We start from the raw sequence: 21744 nt of genomic DNA, 5'->3' as shown, positions 1-21744 counted from the left end.
GTTTGATGGATCTTCTTGGCCTATTAAAGCAATCAGTGGTTCACTTCACACCAACAGAACTATCGATTTTTAAGGATCTGGTAGTGTTGTCATAGGATACAAGGAGACCCATATGCCAGCTACTTGAGACCTACCCACTATGGAGTGTTTCATTTTGCCAACTATGATGTGAACCATCCTTGTTACCATCTTAGCTATTGTGAAACTTAAGGACCACATGCTCAAGTAATTAAGTGCAACTAACCTAATAAAAGATGAATTTCTCTGAAGGATCTAACAACATTGATAGAACAAATGGTGGGTTGGATTTGGGTAGGTCTTTTTTCTTTTTCCCCTTAATCATATGTCGTAGGCTAATTATAAGTTAACTCTCTTCGATATATAAGTTGAATAACTAAATTAACTCTCGGCTCAGTCGATACGCATATAGTGGTCCAATAAAAAAATTATCAAATATATCAATCTTAGCAAAGAATTAACTCATAACTCTATCATAAATCTTGACCATTGGGCTACAATCAGCTCAGTAATTTAGATTATTAGTATAATTGATGTCTTCCATATAATAAGATTGCCTACAATTGGATGCTAGCAGCACTCAACCAGAGACTCCCCAGTATCCTGAATGTGGAAAATTCCTACAATATCTCCCAGAGGATCTGCTACATTTATTGTTAATAACTTTTTAATATATAGTAAGGCAAATCAAGAATATTATTAACCCAACTTTAGAAAGTTGGGGAGGGTCACAAGTCCAAGTCCACCTCAACTTGCAGCTTAAGTAGACTCAAGTTTAATAGCTTACAAATATTATTGGCTTAGAGTAGTAGCTCTGCAAATAGTTGTTTGGCTAACAGTTTAGTGAGTTCTAACTCTCTTTGTATCAAAAGAGACTCATTTATCTTAGCCCATATCCAATCTCCAGGCTTTTGAATGTCTAAAAATTGTTGAGCTTCTTTAAAAATGAGGTTCATATGACTCATGACTCATGAGAGAGAGAGAGAGAGAGGTCTCCGTCTTCTACTCGGATGATTGGGTAGAAGCGTAGAAGCTCTTTAAGCTTTGAATCTTTCAACTTTCAACTGCTGCCATCAGTGAAACTTGGATTCTACTGCTAGCGGTTGTAACAACCGTAGAATAAATTTATATTTATATATATATAAAAAAAAAGATGTTCTTGAACAGTTTCTTAGTCTCCTTCAAAAACTTGTTAATATGTTTAAAAAATCCACATGATCGTTTCCCACCCTGCCTTCTTTATCCATTGCTTGGTAGTTCGTCTTCCTGTGGTAGGCGGCAAGTTGCAATCTTTTGTCTGGTGGTGGGTTCCTTCTATTTGCCCCCCTTTTGTCCTCCCTCTTCTCTTTTCTTTTCTTTGCGGTTCCTTCTTTTTGGGGCAGATTAGCTGAATCATTGCATCGAAAAATCCCATCTTTGGTCGGCAATTTGATGCATTGCTTTCTTGTTTCCCCAGGGAAAGATCGCTTGATCCCTTGGATGGTTGATTTATTTATTCTTTCCTACTTCGGAGGAGGTTGAGTTCAGAATCTGGGTTTCCTTTTCTGGGTCATGGAATGGTGCTCTTCTGATTGATCTTGATGAGGATTTGCTTCTGTATCTATTGCTCCAAGTCATTGCCTTGCTTTCTCCAATTCAACGATTCTGTTGTTCTGGAGAAGAAATCCTCAGTTCAGAAGGTTAATTGTGTGCTGGTTGATGATGGGAATAAAGAATTTATCTTGAAGAGCTGTTTAAAGAAGCCATCAGGATCAGATTCAGATGAAATTGGAAAAGGGAATGTGAAATGGATGGATCTTTTGGGTGAAGAACTCGTCGAGATTCGCGAATTCCAACCCAGGTCGATCTTCTTCTTCTTCTTTTATATTTTATTTTTTACTCCTCTTTAATGTTCAATGATACTTTTTCCAATGAGCTTATGTAGATTACATTTCAAAGGTGTAAGCATGGATTACATATCACACTAATGTAGCACTTCTTGTTTCCTGTTTTCTAATTTCTTCTTCTTTTCTTGATCATTTAGGTGACTTTTAGATCTTCAATTAACTCCAAGTAGCAAATTACTTTTGAATCTGAGCAATTTGCATTGCTTTTTAATCCACAGATTTGATATATCAAAAGTAAATTCGACTAGTTTCTCATGCAAGAATCATCTAAAAACTCTAGCAATGCCATACTATTTCTTCTTCTTGATTCTAACTCTCATTTTATCAAACAGCGAATCAGACGATTCCCAGGACGGCGACGGCTACGGCTACGACGACGACGACCATGTGAACTCTTCCTGCAAGTGTGTGATTCAATGAGCCTCAGATTCATCTCTGTAATTAAATTGTTCATTGAGGAAAAGAATTGGTTGCTAATTGTTAGCCTTTTTCAAATCGATGGCCAGATTGCTCTCTTGATGCCTTATTCATCTCCATTGAAGCTCATATTGAGCTGTATAAGCTCTTGACCAGGGGTTATTGTTAATTACAAACCACAGCTTAAGCAAATTATATAATTATGCAAAGCAAAGTTGGTGATTGTTTTGAAATGCAGTAGAATGTTAAACAGTGGCGTGTGATTGATTTTAGATTTAGAACTAGGGATTCATAATTTTGGTGCTAATTGGACTCTGTGTGTGGGATTACTTTTGCCTCCCTATTTGAATTTTGGTTTAATAATTTTCTATCCTTTCTTTTATTCTTCGTCCTAGAAATACAATAAGAAGAAGGTAAAGGCCAGTTAATTATTTTAGTATAGTGTTAACGTCAATATAACCCACATAATATTTTATAAAATATAAAGGTGCAATTTATAAATATTAATAATACAGGGTTATTTGTATTTTTTACATTAGATGCATAACTTTATTATAATAAAGTACACGTAATTACATAAGGGATGCGTAAGATTTTTTATATAAATGCTTCCATAATTCATGGAGGCATTTATATATCGAAAACTAATATTTAACTTATATATGGAAAACTAACTCTTATATCTAGACTATGATTAAAAATAATAATAATTATATCCGGGGGCAATGATATATACTTTATTCTCTCTCTCAAAAAAAAAAAGAAAAAAAAAGATAAAATGATAAATATTTCACACTGTTTTGGTACGCTCAGTTCCATTAGTCTCTTTTTTTTTTCCCCACTCCTGTAAGGGACCAATTTTCTCATGCAAATTTCCACTATTATAACAACTCCAAGCCCCTATTATAAAATAACATCCTCCCAGAACTCCCAAAAGAAATGAATGGCCACCACCATCTCCAATCTTCCCATCCTCGCTCCATTCTCCTCAAGAAACTCTTCTCCTCCTCCTCCTCCTCCTTCTTCTTCTTCTTCTTCTTCTTCTCACCCACCAACACTCTCTCCACTTAGATCCAAATCCCCTCACCTCCCCTTATCCTCACCTCTTCTCACAGCCCCTCTCCCTTCCCTTCCTCTCCTCAATGGCGGCGACCAACTCCCCCCTCCCCCTCCTCCTTCCCCTCTCCGCCTCCGCCGACTCCTTCGCCTCGCCGTGGGCCTCTCCGTCGTGCGAGCGATCCACGCCATGGTCGTCAAAGCTGGGAACTTTGATACCCACCTCGTCAATTCACTCATGTCCACCTATCTCAAGCTGGGACGCCTGTCCGATGCGCGTAAGGTGTTCGACGAGATGCACAGCCCAGACGTCGTCTCTTACTCCTCGCTTATCTCGGCTTACGCTAAAATTGGCCGAGAACTTGAGGCGGTAGGTCTTTTTGGCCGGATGAGGCTTGTTGGCGTCGACCCAAATGATTTCAGCTTTGTCGCGGTGTTGACTAACTGCATCCGGCAGTCGAATTCCCAGTTGGGTTCTCAAGTTCACGCCTTGGTGATCAAAACCTATCACTATAACAGTCTTCATGTCTCTAATGCGCTCATGGGGATGTACGTATGGTGCGGCCTTGTTGATGCTGCAGTAGAAGTGTTTGGCGAAATGGCTGAGAGAGATGTCTCGTCGTGGAATGCAATTTTGTTGGGTATGGTGAAGGAGAGTAGATATAGTGAAGCATTTGAGGTGTTTCATGATATGCAGATGAATGGGACTGTTGGCGATCAGTTTTCGCTATCTACCCTTCTGAGAGCTGCTGCAGAGGGTTTTGCTCGACAGGACGGGGAGGCTATCCATGCTTATGCTCTTAAATCTGGGCTAGAGTTGGATTTGAGTGTCGGCAATGCTCTTATCGGGTTTTATTCCCAGTATGGTTGTGCGGAGGATGTGGTCAGTGTGTTTGAGAGAATGCCGGAAAGGGATGTGATAACATGGACTGGAATGCTCACTGGTTATATGGAGTTTGGTTTAGTGGATTCTGCTATGGAGGTGTTCGATCAGATGCCTGAGAGGAACTACATTACATATAATGCTCTTTTATCTGGATTTTGCCAGAACAGTGAAGGTTCTAGGGCTCTAGATTTCTTCCGCCAAATGATCGAGGACCGTGTGGGGATCTCAGATTTCACAATTACCAGTGTAATCAGCGCTTGTGCCATGGTCTCCGATAAGAAGAAGAGTGAGCAGATTCATGCATTTGTGATCAAGTGTGGTTGTAGACCAAGTCCCTGGGTCGATGCTGCATTGATAGATATGTGTGCCAAATGTGATAGGGTAGAAGATTCTGAGAAGATCTTCAAGCATTGGGTCCATAAAGAGAGTTTTGCTATAGCTTGGAATTCTCTGCTATGTGCATATGCTAGAAATGGGAAACCTGAGGAGGCACTATCCCATTTCCTCACTATGTTGAAGGTTAATGATGCTGTGATTATGGATGAGTTTACGTTAGCCACCATACTTGGAGTCTGCGGTGCCTTAGGGTTTGCTGATATGGGAAAGCAAATGCACTGTCTTATTGTTAAATCTGGGGCTTCATCTGATCTAGCAGTAGGGAATGCTGTATTCAGCATGTATGCAAAGTGTGGAATCTTGGCAGATGCAATTAGTGTCTTTCATCAGATGCCTCACCATGATCAGGTGTCCTGGAACGCATTATTCACTGCTCATCTTCTTCATAGGCAAGGTGATCAGGTTTTGAATCTGTGGGCTGAGATGAAAAGATTGGGCATCAATCCTAATTCCATCACCTTTCTTTTAATTATATCAGCTTGCAAATATACAAGCTCAAACTCAGTAAGCATTTGCCAGCAGTTGTTCCTCTCAATGACAGGCTTGTATAATCTAAAGCCCACTTCAGGGCACTACGCTGCCATGATCGATGTTTTTGGCTACTGGAATTGCTTTGACGAAGCAGAAGAGCTGATAGAGAGCATGCCTTTCAAACCTGATGCATCGGTTTGGCGATCTTTACTCGATAGCTGCAGATTGCGATCAAATTTGAATCTGGGTAGGCAGGCAATGCAACAACTACTTGCTTTAGAGCCACAAGACCAATCCATGTATATCCTCGCATCAAATCTTTACTCTGCCTCTGGGAGATGGCATTGCTCAGAGAAAGTCAGGCAAGAGATGCAGCGAAAGGGATTCCGTAAGCATCCTGCACGAAGCTGGATTGTTCATCAAAATATGATACATTCATTCTATGCAAGAGATCGATCACACACACAATCCAAAGACATCTACAGTGGCTTGGATGTGCTGATCCTTGAATGCTTGAAGGCCGGATATGAACCTGATTCGAGCTTTGTGCTGCATGAGGTAGAGGAATACCAAAAGAGATACTTCCTTTTCTACCACAGTGCGAAGCTAGCAGTCATGCATGGACTTCTAACCACAAGCCCGGGACAAGCAGTGCGGGTTGTGAAGAACATACATCTATGTGGTGATTGCCATAATTTTATGAAGCATGCTTCATCTGTGACTGGAAAAGAGATCTCCATAAGAGATGCCTCTGGATTTCATATTTTCAAGGGTGGGCAATGTTCTTGTAGGGACTACTGGTGATATATCCCGGAGGTAAACTATTGGTTCAATTATTGTATCCTCTGTAAAAAGATACAGAAGAATATAAAGTGGACAAATTTTTGGCAAAGCTGTTGATTGTGTAGTTTTCACCAAGTTTCTTTGATATGTTGTGGCAAAAGAGAATGTTTCTATGATTATCCTTTTCCTTGAGGCTGATACGGTGATACCTACTCCCATTGTATAAAGAACATTCTAAAGTGGAAAGGCTTTTCTTATCTTTTTTAAGTTCTAACACTATGTGCAAGATTTCTTCCTTGGCTCAATGGAAGGTCACTAAACTTACCATCTCTCTAAGAATTAAATTCTCTTTGCAACATTTATGTTCATTATAATCCCACCAGATGATTTGGAATACTAATAACCATCTCGCGGTTAAAGAGATATTTCGCTTATAAATCAGATGTAGGATTTCTTACCAGCTCAACAGCCGAATAGTTGCATATATATTTGCCTGTATTAATTTAGGTACTACAGCAAATATGCAAAGCAAAATTTAGCTCCCAAATCATGCAGAGGAGAAAAAAATAAACATGTATGCAATGATCAATAGCCTCATAATTAAGGGTAAGCTTTGTGTGGGCACAATACCCCAAAACACTTTTACAGGGGCTATAGAGTATTGGAGGGTTATGCTGCTTCCCTTTTCTAAGCCCTAATCTAATAAGGTATGAAGACGCAATATTAACTTACATATGCACTGCATAGTTGAAGCAGCATCCTCCAAAACTTCAAAAATTAGATGTCTGACGATACCTTCCGCATTTCAGCAGAGTATTTATATGGCCAATCATCAACATACTGTCCGACCATAGCAAATTGAAGCAATGTAAAGATTCTTGGCCCATTTTTCCTACAAAATAGTATTGCGATTAGATTTGCTTAAACTCGTTTGGCTTGAGATCTCAATAATAACATTGAGGGATAACGATGACTAAATCGCAAGAGGATAGAAGTTCTCATCAAGAAATATTAGATGGCATCACAAGGAAGGTTTGCACTAAGATCTTCAAATTGGCATTTCGAAATTAATTACAGCAAGAGCAGAAAAGGGAAGAAAGTAAGGACGTGATTGTAGGTAGTTGAAAGAAAGAGTCAAACACACATGAAACTAGATATACAAATAATAACATAGTGATATCTTCATCTACAAAAGGACCAAGACACAGAATACAAGTCAAGAGCTGAAAGAAGCAAGTTCCGTTTATGAGGGTAGTCAAATCATAATTAACATTTGCAAGAAGCATCTAGTATGCCAAAGGAAGTTAAAATTAATACGGAACTACAAAGTATTTGGCTAGATTCATTGGGATGTGCAACTTTACTGATTGCTCTATTCTTTGTTAGGTGTAGGCATGAAAGGTTAAGCAACATCAAGCTTGTTCTATGCCACTTCAACACGAGTAAGATTACTGCGCAAGTATCTAATATAACCAGTCTACCAATATAATATCATCTTTATATGAGACACTAACTCAGATGTATACCTTCACATGGTTGCTCGGAAAAGCAGAGGTGCGGAGGGTTTCTTGTGTCTCATCCATTGGTTTTCTTTTCGGTATACTCAATATAAAAGCTGCTTGATCAGGAGTTGCTGCAGTTGAAGTTATTCTGTAACCATTTTCCCATCTCCTATGGATACCTTCGCTTGGGTAAAGAAAGTCCAGTTCTACAACCTGCATTTTCATAATTTCCAATAAGCTATATAATAACGCTTCCTATGGACATTCATGGACCAAGTCATTAAGAAGTGAGAATTCAACATCAAAGTTTATCATTAATAACCAAAGCAGCATAACTTGAATAATGTAAGTTACTCTGAAAAGAGTTCAAACATTTTTTGAAAGAAAACAAGGCAAATTCGATTATCAAAGAAAGATCGCTGCTGGAATGAAGTCAACTTCTTTAGACAATATGCAAGACTGGACTTTGCATATCTGCATGTTTCAAAGTTTTAACAGAGGAATTTCTCATGATAGACAAACTACTCAAGTCAGAACCACTTAATTATTCTGATGAATATTGTGGTCACAAGTGTTTAGTAACAGAGATAGAGATATCCATATTCAACATTTCCATGGAGGAGTTTCTCTAGATAGACAAACTAATAGTTTCTGTTCAGATCTTCAGATGTTTAGTGACAAAAAGCAAAATACACACAAAACCTATATAATGCCCCTCAGAAAAAAAGAAAAATGTGAATAAGTGCAAAAATAACTTGCATTTGTAGATAAATAAAGAAAAAGAAAAAGTAAACCAGCAAAAGAGAAGGCAGCATTTGACATTAAAAGTCATATATAAATGAAAGAACTGAAACTTCCACAACTGGAAACATGTTCAGGGAATATGATAGCAGAATGGTAACATGCTAAGTGCCAGGAGAATTTTACAAGATTAACAATTAATGCAGAACCTGTTCAGAGTAACCGGAGTTCCTTGACATCACTACACCCCAGCGACTTCCTGCTGTAGTCATGGATGTAACATGGAAACCTTCTTTCCATTTTTTGTTTATCCACTTGAAAGGAAATGATTCGCTAACTTTATAGGATTGTTGGGTATATGAAGTTCCTGCATGAATAAGATCATAGTTCAACAAAAATATGCTTTCAATAATAAGTACATAAACACTAAGTGGTTCTTTGCATAGGCAAACAGTTTGATAAAGTACGAACAAGTACCCTGACTGAAGGACTTATTATATAATTTATCTTTCCAAGTACAGTTATAGAATATTTACACAGGCATTGGCTTGTGGGTGCATATTTGGGCATTTGCATCACGCACTCTACAATTAAGGCCAGATCATCCCACAAATGTTGAAAAAAGTAGACTGATACATAATCTACTTCTTTGTGAAAGTTACGGATTTTTCTCTCTTCATATTAGCTTATAAGCAACATAATCACATTGATATTTTCAGGTTAGTAAAGTTTCTTGCTGGTGCTTCATGTAGAGAAACTTCCCTGGAGAGTCTGCACCTGGTTATGTTACTATCAACAACCTTCTCTAAGAGAATATTTAGCTCAATCACAGTAAAACCTATCAATGCCCATACACGTCTTGCTTCCTAAAGGTCACAAGGCTTCTCTGGAAATTGCCAATAAATATGTTACCAAAATTGACTTTATAACAGATATTGTCGTGGAGAGCTGCTAGATCATCAGTAACAAACTTCTTCTCCCCCGCTAATTTAAAAAATTCTTTGCAGCTAGACTGATGCCAAGAAAAATCTCATGCAGAAGTTTCATGCCACAGAACCCAAGAAATATGACAACAGAAAAGACCCAGAAAAGTTCAAAGACTCTAAGAACAATATCACAGCAAAATCTACGGTTACTTGGAAGGTAGAACAATTAGCACAAACCTTTAGACATGACCACCAATGAACTTCCATTGGTTGCACCAGCTATAGCAGTGATATAATAATTCTTCTCCCATTGCTCCATAATCCAATCCTGCCATTGGACCCAAATGGAAATAATATCACAATTAATACATGGAAATAATAATAACATGAAGAGATTCAATATTCTTCATTTAGCTACATCGCACCTTATGCAGGAAAACAGGTGACAGTTCATAAACTTGGAAACAGTAATTAGTCCCTGCGTCCATAATGAGTGCCCAAAGATTTGCTGCTGATGCCACACAACTAATATATAGTCCATCTTCATTACCCTTTTCTATATGCTGCTGGAGTCTCGCATCCGCTACATTATAATGGTATCTAACAAGACAAATAACAGAATTTGATTCATACCAAGGTTACAAGGAGCTTATATTCTCACACAAAAGATTTTGAAATGACAATCAGAAAAGGATGGTAAAACACAAAAAGGAAAGCGAAGAAAAATAAAAGAGCTGAAAAAGGAAATCAAAATTTCTGGGCAAAGATCAATGCCCCTAGATATCAGGTGTAGCGGCATCTCTCTTGCATAAAGGCCAAGCTAATATGCCAGATAGTAGCATGGCATGTTAAATCAGGACTCTCACATATAGAGACACATGTACATGCACATTAATGTTCATTCATTCCACTTAATTCCATGTCAACTAAGACCAAAAACAAAATCATAACTACAGCTTGCAGACACCAATATTAATTTAATACAGATACGCAAAAAAAAAATATTCTACACTAATGACATTTATATTGGGTTTGCATTATATCTAACATTTAAATAGTTACCTCTGCTTCATAGGCCGCTTAGCATTATAAACTGAAATCCATTGAGTTGCTGGGCTGCCTAATCGGACTTTCTTCTTGGGCTGCTCATCTTCTTCAAGATTTACAAGTAACCTTCCACGTTTCTGGCCAACCTAAATATGTATAGTTTTGATCAGATTCAGGAAAGACTAGAAACACAGAGTATCAAGTTATAAAGAGTGAGAAGAAACAAGAAGACAAGCTCTCCTTTTACAGAATAAAAACCTTTAAGGCTCCATCAATCCTTATAGGTCTCAAAGATGTACATGGTTCAATCAAACTATCGAAAAGGGAAATGAGCTTGGAGTAATTTGGCTCTTCGTCAAACTTCATGTTCGTGACGATCTCAAGAAACTGTTTGAAAGGAGGTGGACAGAAACAGCACAGCAGCTCAGGGGAAGTAGCCATTTTCTTCTTACAAACAAGAAAACTCTTGTTATCTCCCTGCATTACATAAATAACGTTTAAAAAAAGGGGAGAGATAACAAAAACAGGTGGGAAGTCAATGCGTAGGAGTATGATAAAACATACCTGATAGCCTTGCCAGGGCAATCTTCCTCTTATGAGGAATATTAGAGTGTATGCCAGTGATTCCAAATCATCCCTCCTACTTCCTGTGCGTCCTAAATGGGCATGCACACTTGCATATCTTATTGTTCCTCTGTCAGAGAGAAACATTAGAATGGAATACAGAATTTAACTCCAGAGTGTATAGAGAACTAGTGAACAACAAACCTAAAAATGTCTGGCCTCTGATCATAATCAACATGTTGACCTGATGATGCTTCCTTCCATCGAGATGCTGCAAAAATATAGACATTTGTAGCACCATAAGAATTCATTGGAAAAACAAAAACTCATTCTAAAATATTTTATAAATGAAATCATTTGGGCAGGGTAGTTGATTAAATTTAGAATATTCATCAGTTGCAATGCACTAGTTTTCAACATATAAAATGAAACTTTCTCAACAGAGACATACCTAAACCAAGATCAATAAGAAAAAGCTTTTTCTCATCAGCGGTTCCAGGCTGACCGAGTAAAAAGTTCTCTGGCTTTACATCTCCATGCACAAACCTGATCAAGGTGGAAGTATATAGGCAGTGAACAGTGAAAATGGTGGTAATGTCCATTGAATGAATGAAAAAAGGAGTCAATGATGAAAAACAAACCCCTTAAAATGAAGTTTCTCAAGAATTGATATGGCTTCCACAGCAATGCAGGCTACCATATTTGGTGACATCCTGTTCCAGATGTTAACAACTCTCTTAGATGAGCAAGATATAATATAATGAGTGCAACACAAATAGTATATGCTCTTACGCTTGCCCTACAGAATTCCAAACATCCCAAAGGCTAGGTCCAAGCATATCCATCACCTGAAAGCATTTTTCAGTCAAATTTAATAAATCTACATATTTGAGATATCTAAGAGTTTTTAACAGAATTTAACTCACAAGAATGTAATAGTCCCCCTGCCGACCCTTGTAGTGAACTGATGGAATTCCATAACATCCATTGAGAGTGCTTGTGATCAAAGACCAAGAGTTCAAATAAATAACTTAGCATAATAAAACTAAACTAATAAAACATATTAGTGCTAAGTGCTTACTGATAAACTTGCCACTCGTATGGTGGACCATAGTTGCAACCTTTACTACTGCGATGCTCCAATTTCAGTGCCACCTACATATGACACCGGATGTTATTGATAATAAAATTCCTCAAAACTGGCTAAATTACTAGAGATCTACCTCAAAGGCATCTGGCCCTGTGCGGTCAGTTCCACCTGATACTCTTCTCCCAACATAAACCTGACCGAAACCACCTTTACCCAGTTTTCTCTCAGTGATGTATTCAGGAGAATTACCTACTTGAACCTGCAATGTGTATAATTTTTTTAATAAAGTATAATAGAGTGTGAACTGCTTCATGATAATCTCTAATCTAACATAGCAAGTAAGGAGATAGGCAATAAAAGACCCAAATGAAGACTCAGCATGTGACAGTTACATATCGATGACAACATGCTAACTAACTTCATTCCATAACAATCTAACAGAATGCAAGGTATACCCGTTCAGGGACTGGAGCTGTTCTTGCTTCGTCTTCAGCTCCCACAACTTTTTCAGCATTTTCACCATCCATTGCCAAATGTTTACCACCAATACCCTCAGCTTCTTGGTTTAAGATAAGGTCTTGGCCTCCACCAACAACAGCTTTCTTGGCAACAGCACCGGGCAGAATTTCACAAGGTTGATGAGGGCCTGCCTCGACCAGCACGAGACCTCTTCCTCGACCACCTACTCTTGCCCTAGTCGGTGTTGCTGTAGGCCCTTTTGGTACTGCTGCAGTCTTGTTTCCTCTTCTGCTTCCTGCACCGGCACGCCTTCCTGCTCTTTGAGGCGTAGGGGAAACCAAATTTTCAGTTTGTTTGGGGGATGGAAGATCGTCAAGTTTCTTGGACTTCAGTCGAGCTTGCCGGGCTCCACTACACAGCTCTGGCATTATCTCCCATACAATTCAGTCACACATTATGTTCCTTGAAATGCCTTCCAATCTCCTTATCCAACAGCAATGCCATGAAGAATCTGAACATAGCAAGATCCACAGAGAAGAACAGAATGGTAAGAAAAAGAAAGAAAAGGGCTAAAAAAAGACTCGCTTACGAATCAAACAATCAGAACTACCACTAAGACTTGGAACTATAAGATAAACTTATATCACATGTTGATGTGATCACAATAGTAGCATGTACTACGAAAGCACAGATCATATTTCCACATCTGAGTCATGAGAGAAAGATCAAATGAAATATCTTCTCATCAATCAAATCAGGAAAAGAAGAATAGAATCGAACTAGGGATGATTTCCCCAGTAATAGCTATAAAGAGGAAGCCTACTTTCCCAGCGCCACAGGCTTTTGAAAGGAATCGAATGTAGCAAAAGAGAAGAGGTATCTCCATCATCCGATGTCCGGATTTCACAGCATAAAAAAAGTCCCACCTTTCGCGCTGAAAAAACTCATCAGCAATCACCAAAACAGTAATCACTACCACCAAAACCGATCCGATCATCCATCCAAACAAACAACCAACTCCCCAAATCCCTCCCCCACAAAAAATCCACAACACCAGACGATCTTCTTACTATATCGGGCGATCAAGAGATCACCAAATAAACAGAACAAATCAAACTTCCCGATCCAACCTTTCCACAAGTTACTCGACCAAAACAAATCCAAGATTCAAACTTCCCCACCCCCACATGCAACCGATCATCCGAACAAACCCAGCCCGGCAAACAAAACCACAAAAGATCACCTTTCTCCGGGAAAAGAACGCAAGGATCGACGAGGGAACCGACGATCGGGGAGCAGATGAGCGGAAGATCGAGCTCCTTACGACGGATGCGGCGCGGGGAGATCGGTCCGAGATTAGGGCTTCCTCGCGAGTCCCCTCGGGAATCGGGAAGGGTTCTTCTTGGATTGTTAGGGAGTGGGAGGAGAGAGAGGGGAGAAGGTGATGAGCGGAGAGGCAAAATGTGGGAGCTGGTGATGTGTTTGTGTGTATACCCCTCTCTGGACGCAGCCTCTCTCACCGCTGTCCGTAATCTTTGCAGTGCTATGTGCTCAATTCATGCATGCGTGTATCTTATGTATATATCATATTAGGAGTGGACCCCTCCCCTCGTTCACAGTTCACACCAATGGATGGGTTCGGATGAGGATTTCCATTCTTTTCTCTCTTTTTTATCCTTTTTTTAAAAAAAAAACTCTTATCTTTATTGGATGGATTGGATTGGAATTTGCTTGAGTTTTATTTTACCACTTTGCCCTAGAATGTAGTTTGGTAGTTCTATGGCGAGATGATGCTCTCTCTAGGGTTTGCTTCACATACTCGGTTGGTTATATGTAAGGTTTTTTAAATGCTACCGATGAGTACGATATGATTTAGTTAATAACTATTGTCTCATATATTTACACATCTATATTACTTATAAGAAACTATAAAAAGACTTGTAATACTATTCTTCATCTGCATGTGTGATATTAGATGTATACTAACACATTAATCGTATAGATCTGATAACTATATTAATATTTAATATCAAATATAGTGAGGGCCCCATAATGAAAGCTAATATAATATTGTTGGAACCGAGGACCGAGTCAATCAGCACTAAATCCACTTGTAATTTTATTGACTTATTGTCAAATAAATTGTCTTATGTTTCATCAATCAAAGTTCTAATAGGATCGGATACATTAATTATTCTCCATCAAATAACAATGACTAAATTGGAACTATGAGATAGGGAAAATGTGCTCCTCATAAGAATAATGATGTCCAATAATCGGTGGACATTCACATAGTTGAAACTCGTAAGATTTACTAGGATGTATTACAAAGCTCTGTCCACGTGGAATGCTGCTAGAATTACATCTTTTCATTGTTCAATTATTTGTTCTTCGTTCACTAATGTCAAACACCACACTATTTCCAATCTTATTGATTAAAGAAAAATCTAGATGATGGCACGTGTTCTTCAATCTGATTATGGTAAAAGGTTGGTGGTGGAAAATTCTTGAAATTTTAAGAAACCAGAACCAACCTTCCAAGAGTATTTGCCAGAATTGAATCCCACAACAAGAAAAGTCCTTATTTGACTTTCTACTGAGTAATTACTAATTAGCCAAGATTAATAGATCATGTGTACGTGTATGGCGTGCGGCCGTAAGAAATTCCTGCAGACGGCATTGTAGAGGATCTTAACCACTCATCCCGAGCTTAATCCTTCAAGATTCGCGCTCGGAGGATCTTGGACTTTGAAATCCACGGCAAAGGAAGGCCGCATCAAAACTTCGTACAGGGTTATCCAATACCGATACCCGTCCATCCACCCGATGGGGCCCATCTCTAATAACTACCTCCCAAAAAATCCCAAGTGTCATATTTCAAGTCCCTTTCCCCATCTCAGCGTCAACCCTACGCGCACCAATTACTAAATATGCCACTCAAACCGCCCCCATGAAAGCCTCCGTTAATTATCTAATCACGAAATAAGCGAAGGTTAAGGATGTCGTCGTCGTCGCCTTCTCGAAGCTCCGAGATCCGACGAGATGCCGTCTTCGGGCGCTGCGTCGTCTTCTCCCCCGCACGTGCCCGCCGCCCCTCCGACTTCAGATCGCACTCCCCCGCCTCAAACCCTAACCCTAGTAGTAAGCCTTCTTGCCCCTTCTGCATCGGCCGAGAGGACGAATGCGCCCCCGAGATCTTCCGCATCGTCGGTGGTGATGGCGGCGCCGGAGAGTGGAAGATTCGGGTTATAGAGAATTTGTACCCGGCTCTCCGGCGAGAGGCGGAGCCGCCGAAGGATGTCCCGGAGCTGGGGCCGTGCAAGGTTAGTGGGTTTGGATTCCACGATGTGGTCATTGAGACGCCATACCACCCCATCCGGTTGTGGGATCTTCCGGTGGATGAAGTGGGGGAGGTACTGCTCGCGTATAAGGAGAGGATCCTCCAGCTCTCTCGCCATGGATCCGTCAAGTACGTGCAGGTAGATAGCTGACGATAGATTATAAGCCTTTTTTTTAGAATCTAAAGCTGAAATTTTAAGATTTTTCATATGCATGATCAAAGCTCTTATCTCCTGCACTTTATCCACGTTATGTCCGAAAATTTATAGTAAATAACATGCCCAAAATTTGACATTTTACTGTTATTTCATTGCTATCTATTCTGGTTAATGGTGTCTCTTCTTAGTATAAAGTCCTTGTTTAATTGTCGAAATGCCTCTTGTAGTTCTTTTGAGAACTTATATTGCTCAAAGCTGATCTTTTTACCTTTGTTTTCTTATAAATGCATGAAAGGTGTTCAAGAATCACGGTGCATCTGCTGGGGCATCAATGACACATTCACACAGTCAGATCATTGGCCTTCCTTTGGTTCCTCCCTCGGTTTCTGCACGGCTTAACTACACAAAGGAGGTGTTTGACAGGACAGGAAAGTGTAGCCTTTGCGAGATTCAATCCAAGGATATTTTGATTGATGAAACAGACCATTTTTCCGCAATTGTTCCTTTCGCAGCTACTTATGCATTTGAGATTTGGATCGTTCCGCGAGAACACATTGCTGATTTCCATGAACTAGATCATAAGAAGGTAAAGACTATTTTGTTAATTTGTTACAATGTTTTGCAAATTACTTGTTGTACTTGCTTACTCGCTGCCCTAGCTACATAAATTACTCTTAAGAAGAATTTTCCAACCTGTATGTGCTTTAGCCTCAATAATGAGGATTATGTTCTCATCTTATAGAGAAGTCTCGCGAGGCTTTTCTAGTAGTTAGGCAATTGTTGATTTTCTCCTATCGGTCATCTCTTGGAAGTATAGCTGGCTTGTTACGAACTAAATCTGGAATGATCTGTTCGTATGATGATCCTGAGATTTTGAGGGTTAGTAATCTCAAAAGTCTTAGATCTAATGGCTTTAGAATAAAATCAATCAGAGATATGGATTGAAAATTATGGTTGAAACAGTAGAGCAAGGTTAAATATGGTAAAACGGTAAATAACTGATGTTGCGGCAGTCGTCGAAGGGTAGCGGACGGCTAAGGGTAGTAGTGCACGGCCGTAGGGTAGGATGGCTGCCAGAGAAAGATAGTGGCTAGGATTTGAAACTGTTGGAGGTTCTACGACTATGATCTATTTTTAAAAAGACAACGACGATTTAACAACTATAGTAAAAAATAAACATAATAAATAATGCAAAGTAAATAAACTTAACTTAATTCAATATTCATTTTATGATAATCAATTAGGGCTGCACTCTACATATTTATAGAGGCTAATCTTAGACCGACTTTCATTAGGAGTTACTTTATTAACTTATATTAAAGATAAATATGACTTAGAGATAATCATGACTTAGCTATGACTTATAGATAATCGTGACTTAGCTAAATCAGTCTTCCTTATCTTTCTCGGAGCTGATAAATTTCGAATATGGAGACGTCGTGAATACCAAAGTTATAAATATGGAGGTTGGCGATCTTATCTAGCTGGTTTAATATTATTCTGACGTTTATAGAATATTGTATAAATATTTTTTTTGAAACTACGCAGAACTGGATTTAACTAATTAAATAAAATCATAACCTACTAAAGCTCTAACTAAATCAAATAAGCAAAATAAGATAATTAGACTCGATCCATTGAATCTAATGTCTTTATGATGTGATCCGATCTGATCCAGATCGCATCATGACTTCATGGCATGGGCACTAGACATAATTCTTATTGCAATCCATCATAAATATATTATCAAGAACATTAGAATTTAGCTACTGGTCCTTATCTATGTCTGTCACATCATTTGTTTGCTTGCCATGTATAACATTGATAACTTCATCATCTTACCATTAGTAATAGTGCTGCAGACTAACTTTTGAAATGCCTTCTGTCGGGCATCACATCCTTTCGAGGCTTGTCATACATTACATGATAACTTCACAATCTTTCTATTTCCTTGTGGTGCTTCAAAATTTAAACTAATTATCGAAACAAGAATCGTAAGCTGCCTTTGTTGTTTTCTTTGTGCCATTAACTTTCATCATTTGATATCATAATTTAATCTGAAACTGTTGGATCTTCTTGACAGGCTGTGGATCTCGGTGGTTTGTTAAAGCTCATGCTTCAGAAATTGTCTAAGCAGCTCAATGATCCACCCTTCAACTTTATGATCCACGCCGCACCGCTTGAGCTATCAGCTACTTGCTTACCGTACACACACTGGTTTCTTCAGATAGTGCCCCAATTGGGTGTGATAGGTGGGTTTGAGATTGGAAGCGGATGTTTTATTAATCCAGTCTTCCCAGAGGATGCAGCAAAAGTTTTGAGGGAAGTTGATTTGTCGACATAATTATGTGATTGTATACCCCAATTGATCTTTTTTATACGTATTCCCAGCTGAATAAGAGTGCTGTCATCAGTAACTTGTTCATTTGTGTCACAACTGTAGAAACCTGGTGTCTTGCATTGATATGATTCAATGTCTTGAGAATGTCATACTTATTTTCGATCCTGGTTACCTGATCATGTAATTAGTAAATTACTGGAGTATATGTGCACTAAATCTCCATTTTCTTTTACCTTTCCTTTTCTTTTTCATATGCTCTTAAGACCAAAAAAGAAGAAAATATAGTCAAAGTAGTACATTCTTATTCTTCTCCTTTTCTTTAGATTGTAAGAGGTTGATTAGTTGGCAATAGTGAATGAATATGCAGTGATCATCAGAAGTCAGTGTAAAAGGCAACCCTTATATTATGAAATCGAATCTTTGGTGAGCAACCTTGTAATAGATTACAGAGAACGTATCATATGAGCAGGGAATTAGTTATATGCTGCAGGATGACCAATGGGATTACTAGTTATATGATTATGGACTGGGCTTTGCAAGGTACTGAAGCCACTCTTCAGGAATTCCTCTCCTCGTCTTCAGCATCTTGACAGCTGATGATGTCAGGGGGATCGCCAGAATGTCATAATCCTTAGGGACCTGCAAGACAATTAAAGACATAATGCTTCGGATTACCAAAAAGACACAAAATGGAATCAATATATTTTTGTAACAAAAAAGAATCCAGCAAATGGACACCTTTGGTATCTTAGTTAGCTTCATATTTGCTTCCTCCAGAGTCTTCTGACCCTTCCTCGAGTTGCATCTTGCACACGCCGTTACCTGAACAAATGAAAGTGCTAGAGAAGATAAAAGTTTGAATCGAGAATATCAGGGCAGATATTTATGATGATGGGCTTTTTATCTGAAAAATCATAGTATCCACGACCAGATTGGTACAACCTAAACCAAATGGCGCCTTATGATAGTAACACTGTTGCTCGATTACAATCTGCTACCAAACATAAGTCCTTAGCAGTTGAAAACAAATGCACTTAGTTGTCAGAGACATCCCTAGAGAATTACATGCAACTTGGTCTAGATATTTAAAACTGCACATGTAATTTGATGACAAGAAATCAAAGAATTTCAGCTAGGAACTGTAAGTGTTAATAGGTAAATACCAAATTTTCCCATGTCCATTCACCGCCTCGTGATGTTGGCAAAACATGGTCAATGGTCAAGTTTTCACGAGAATAACAATACCTGCAGAGAAGAAAAGGATTTCTTTCCATTTCAACCTTAAATGGAAAGCCTTACCCCATTAATACAAAGCTGAATCAATCAAACTTTAGTTCATCATTATGGAAGAAATTTACCGACGCCATATTTAACCTATACTAGTATCCACTACCTAAAATTCAAAAAAGACACTTCATATGGTCTGCCAAAGAACTTGTATTTCCAATCAAATGGAAGCTCGGACTCTCCTCCCATGTCTCTTACGAAAGTAGTATGATGAAAAAACACTTACTGACAGGTGTAAGAATCTCTGTAGAATATGCTCTTGCGACTAAGGCTATGTTTGACTCTTCTTCTCTTAACAACTTGGAGCAAATGAGGAACCTGGAGAGCAATGAGAATGTAATTAGATGGTATCAAGGAATAATGTAATAGATATTTTATTGTTGAAACTGTGAACAGCAGGACTGTACCCTCAAGACTGCTGGAATATAGAATGATCCTCGAGGTGAAGATACTGTCTGGTCGTAATACTCCAAAACATCAGCCTGACAGACCAAAACTAAGATAAATGCAGTCTAAATCTTAAAACGATAAATCAATATAAAGATTCAAGTTCTGAAACAAATGGTGCATCTCATTTAAAAAGTGATTTTTTAAGGGATATGAATGGAAAATCACCAATATGTGCTTGATAGCAATCTAACCTTCTCCATAAATTCCAGACAGATTGCTCGTTTCCAGCAGACAACATTGACAGGCCTAGCAAGGGCATACATTAATTAGATCTTTGACCGGAGATAATTGTGCCTCCAGTGGTACTAAATATAGAACTTTTACCATGTGACAATAAACATAACACGCATAAATTACAAGATGCTAAGAGCAGAAGAAGCATGCGATGGCCTATGGGTATCCAACAGGGAAGAGAGAGAGAGAGGTCAATCATGAAACAGAAGAGAGTTCCCTATGACTCATGGTAGATTATCTTTCCCCAAAATAGATTCCTTTCTCCTCGCTAATATCATATTCATTGTGTAAGAATATCAATTTTGCAAGCGAAGATAATACTTTCCACAGAGCAGTGGTGTTAACTAGTGTTGGAGCTCTATATTTGAACTAATGACTTTGTTAACTTTAGCAACTCAAGTAAAAGATTTCTTAGTCAGTGTCAATTGGACTAAAATTGCGTACCATGTATTTTGAATTTGTTTGCAATTTTCTATATAAGACTTAAGCTTTTCAGGAGTCAAGACATTGATCAATCACCTGATATCTGTACTCATGATGCAATAGAGTTAATACATTCATGCCAGAAGTTATAAGTGATTAGGAGTTGGCTACCACTGATTGTAATGTAATAGCATATGAAATATGACTCAGACTGATCAAAGCTCGCTAATAAATTATGATTGTCATTTGAATTTACTCTTACACTAGAACGCCAAAATAAGAAATGATCAAGCATATAAAAAGCATGTAAAGATCAGAAGCTTAAAATTACTTCAACGTATCTCTGGTTCCCAATTATGTAACATCTTGAGAATTTGAATGTTGACGAGTTCAATGGGCATCAACCAAATACAACTTCATCTAAAGAAAACTAAATTAAAATTTAGCTTAATACACACATTAGATTACTACAATGGCTCAAGTGCACAAACATTGTTAACATTAAAATGTTATTCATTCAAGAAGGTAAGTTCATAATCTATTCCCCTTTTGGTACAAGCGAACCATGATCAATTACTCCAAAGAATTTAAAAAATCTCCAGATGAGAACAAGAAAGAAGAAAAAAACAGGGACCTGAATTTACCTGTAGGAAATATCCAAGACCAATCCTCTAAAGCAAGACAACTCATCAGTCTCAAACTCCTCTTCCTCATCACCATCTCCCTCCCCATCCAAATGCTCCTCAGCTCTAGAGCTGCTCGACTTCTTCCCCAAAGACAAGACCCTCCAATTCCCAGGAGAAGACCTGACCACTCCACTGCTCCTCCGGATCCCAACTGGGCCATTCGAGAGCCTTCTCACTTCTCCAACCCCAAACCGAAATGGGTCTCTCAGATCACACCCAAAGGAGCTCCTTTCCCCACTCAAGGGCAGCCCAAGACCTCCCTGGGCTGCGAACTTGGCCATGTAATGGATCAAGATAGATACTCAATTCTCTTCTATCCGCTATTGTCTGCAACTTATGCCTTGGCTTTATTCGGCAGGAGGGGAAGAGAAGGAAGGGAGCTTGGAGAAAGCAAGCAAAGGAATTGGAAGAGGAGCTCTGTGGAGTGTGGGAACTGGAGAATGCTTACAACCACATGTTCTTGAGTTAGCGCAAGGAATATCTCCGGCGCATGAGACTGGGATTCTTGGCATGCTCACAAGTTGTTTGAGGAAATGTCTGGGTGGGCCAAATAGGGGGGGGCCCATTTAATTGGTTTAGTTTAC

The 21744-nt window shown here is 38.8% G+C and overlaps 4 protein-coding genes and 1 long non-coding RNA gene across 8 annotated transcripts; 3 read left to right on the top strand and 2 right to left on the bottom strand.

Moving 5' to 3' along the window:
* Positions 1 to 1171: 1171 nt before the first annotated feature.
* Positions 1172 to 2535, top strand: LOC140796620 (uncharacterized). 3 transcript variants are annotated; one of them, XR_012110493.1, is made up of 3 exons: positions 1172 to 1321; positions 1475 to 1858; positions 2237 to 2535. It is a non-coding gene; the product is annotated as an uncharacterized lncRNA (long non-coding RNA). The 3 variants fall into 3 exon arrangements; XR_012110494.1 differs by having other exon boundaries at positions 1300 to 1318; XR_012110492.1 differs by lacking the exon at positions 1172 to 1321 and having other exon boundaries at positions 1328 to 1858.
* Positions 2536 to 3222: 687 nt separating this feature from the next.
* On the top strand, positions 3223 to 6022 carry LOC140796259 (pentatricopeptide repeat-containing protein At5g03800). Its single transcript, XM_073149202.1, has one exon. It carries the CDS (start codon positions 3265 to 3267, stop codon positions 5932 to 5934), a length of 2670 nt encoding a protein of 889 aa, XP_073005303.1. The 5' UTR covers positions 3223 to 3264; the 3' UTR covers positions 5935 to 6022.
* Positions 5396 to 13795, bottom strand: LOC140796260 (casein kinase 1-like protein HD16). 2 transcript variants are annotated; one of them, XR_012110426.1, is made up of 18 exons: positions 13486 to 13795; positions 12239 to 12753; positions 11917 to 12042; positions 11775 to 11848; positions 11620 to 11689; positions 11486 to 11541; positions 11335 to 11406; positions 11145 to 11239; positions 10898 to 10964; positions 10694 to 10823; positions 10388 to 10606; positions 10145 to 10275; positions 9508 to 9682; positions 9320 to 9410; positions 8366 to 8523; positions 7440 to 7628; positions 6646 to 6805; positions 5396 to 5527 (listed from the first exon to the last, which is right to left on the bottom strand). XR_012110426.1 is itself a non-coding variant. In XM_073149203.1 (17 exons), the coding sequence occupies exons 2-17, from the start codon at positions 12668 to 12670 to the stop codon at positions 6746 to 6748; spliced, it is 2145 nt and encodes a 714-aa protein (XP_073005304.1). In that variant the 5' UTR covers positions 12671 to 12753; positions 13486 to 13795; the 3' UTR covers positions 6487 to 6745. The 2 variants fall into 2 exon arrangements, 1 of the variants encoding a protein (XP_073005304.1); XM_073149203.1 differs by lacking the exon at positions 5396 to 5527 and having other exon boundaries at positions 6487 to 6805.
* A 1322-nt stretch (positions 13796 to 15117) lies between these two features.
* LOC140796694 (ADP-glucose phosphorylase) lies at positions 15118 to 18312 on the top strand. The gene is made up of 3 exons (XM_073149777.1): positions 15118 to 15721; positions 16035 to 16325; positions 17823 to 18312. The coding sequence occupies exons 1-3, from the start codon at positions 15242 to 15244 to the stop codon at positions 18081 to 18083; spliced, it is 1032 nt and encodes a 343-aa protein (XP_073005878.1). The 5' UTR covers positions 15118 to 15241; the 3' UTR covers positions 18084 to 18312.
* Positions 18313 to 18460: 148 nt separating this feature from the next.
* On the bottom strand, positions 18461 to 21663 carry LOC140796696 (uncharacterized). The gene is made up of 7 exons (XM_073149778.1): positions 21119 to 21663; positions 20009 to 20063; positions 19775 to 19849; positions 19594 to 19685; positions 19244 to 19325; positions 18819 to 18902; positions 18461 to 18719 (listed from the first exon to the last, which is right to left on the bottom strand). Exons 1-7 carry the CDS (start codon positions 21439 to 21441, stop codon positions 18600 to 18602), a joined length of 831 nt encoding a protein of 276 aa, XP_073005879.1. The 5' UTR covers positions 21442 to 21663; the 3' UTR covers positions 18461 to 18599.
* Between the last annotated feature and the right edge of the window lie 81 nt (positions 21664 to 21744).

The sequence above is a fragment of the Typha latifolia genome, chromosome 10, assembly GCF_019914945.1.
Source record: "Typha latifolia isolate L0001 chromosome 10, TyphaL0001v2, whole genome shotgun sequence".
Classification (NCBI taxonomy): Eukaryota; Viridiplantae; Streptophyta; class Magnoliopsida; order Poales; family Typhaceae; genus Typha; species Typha latifolia.
This window is presented reverse-complemented; position numbering and strand designations above follow the sequence as displayed.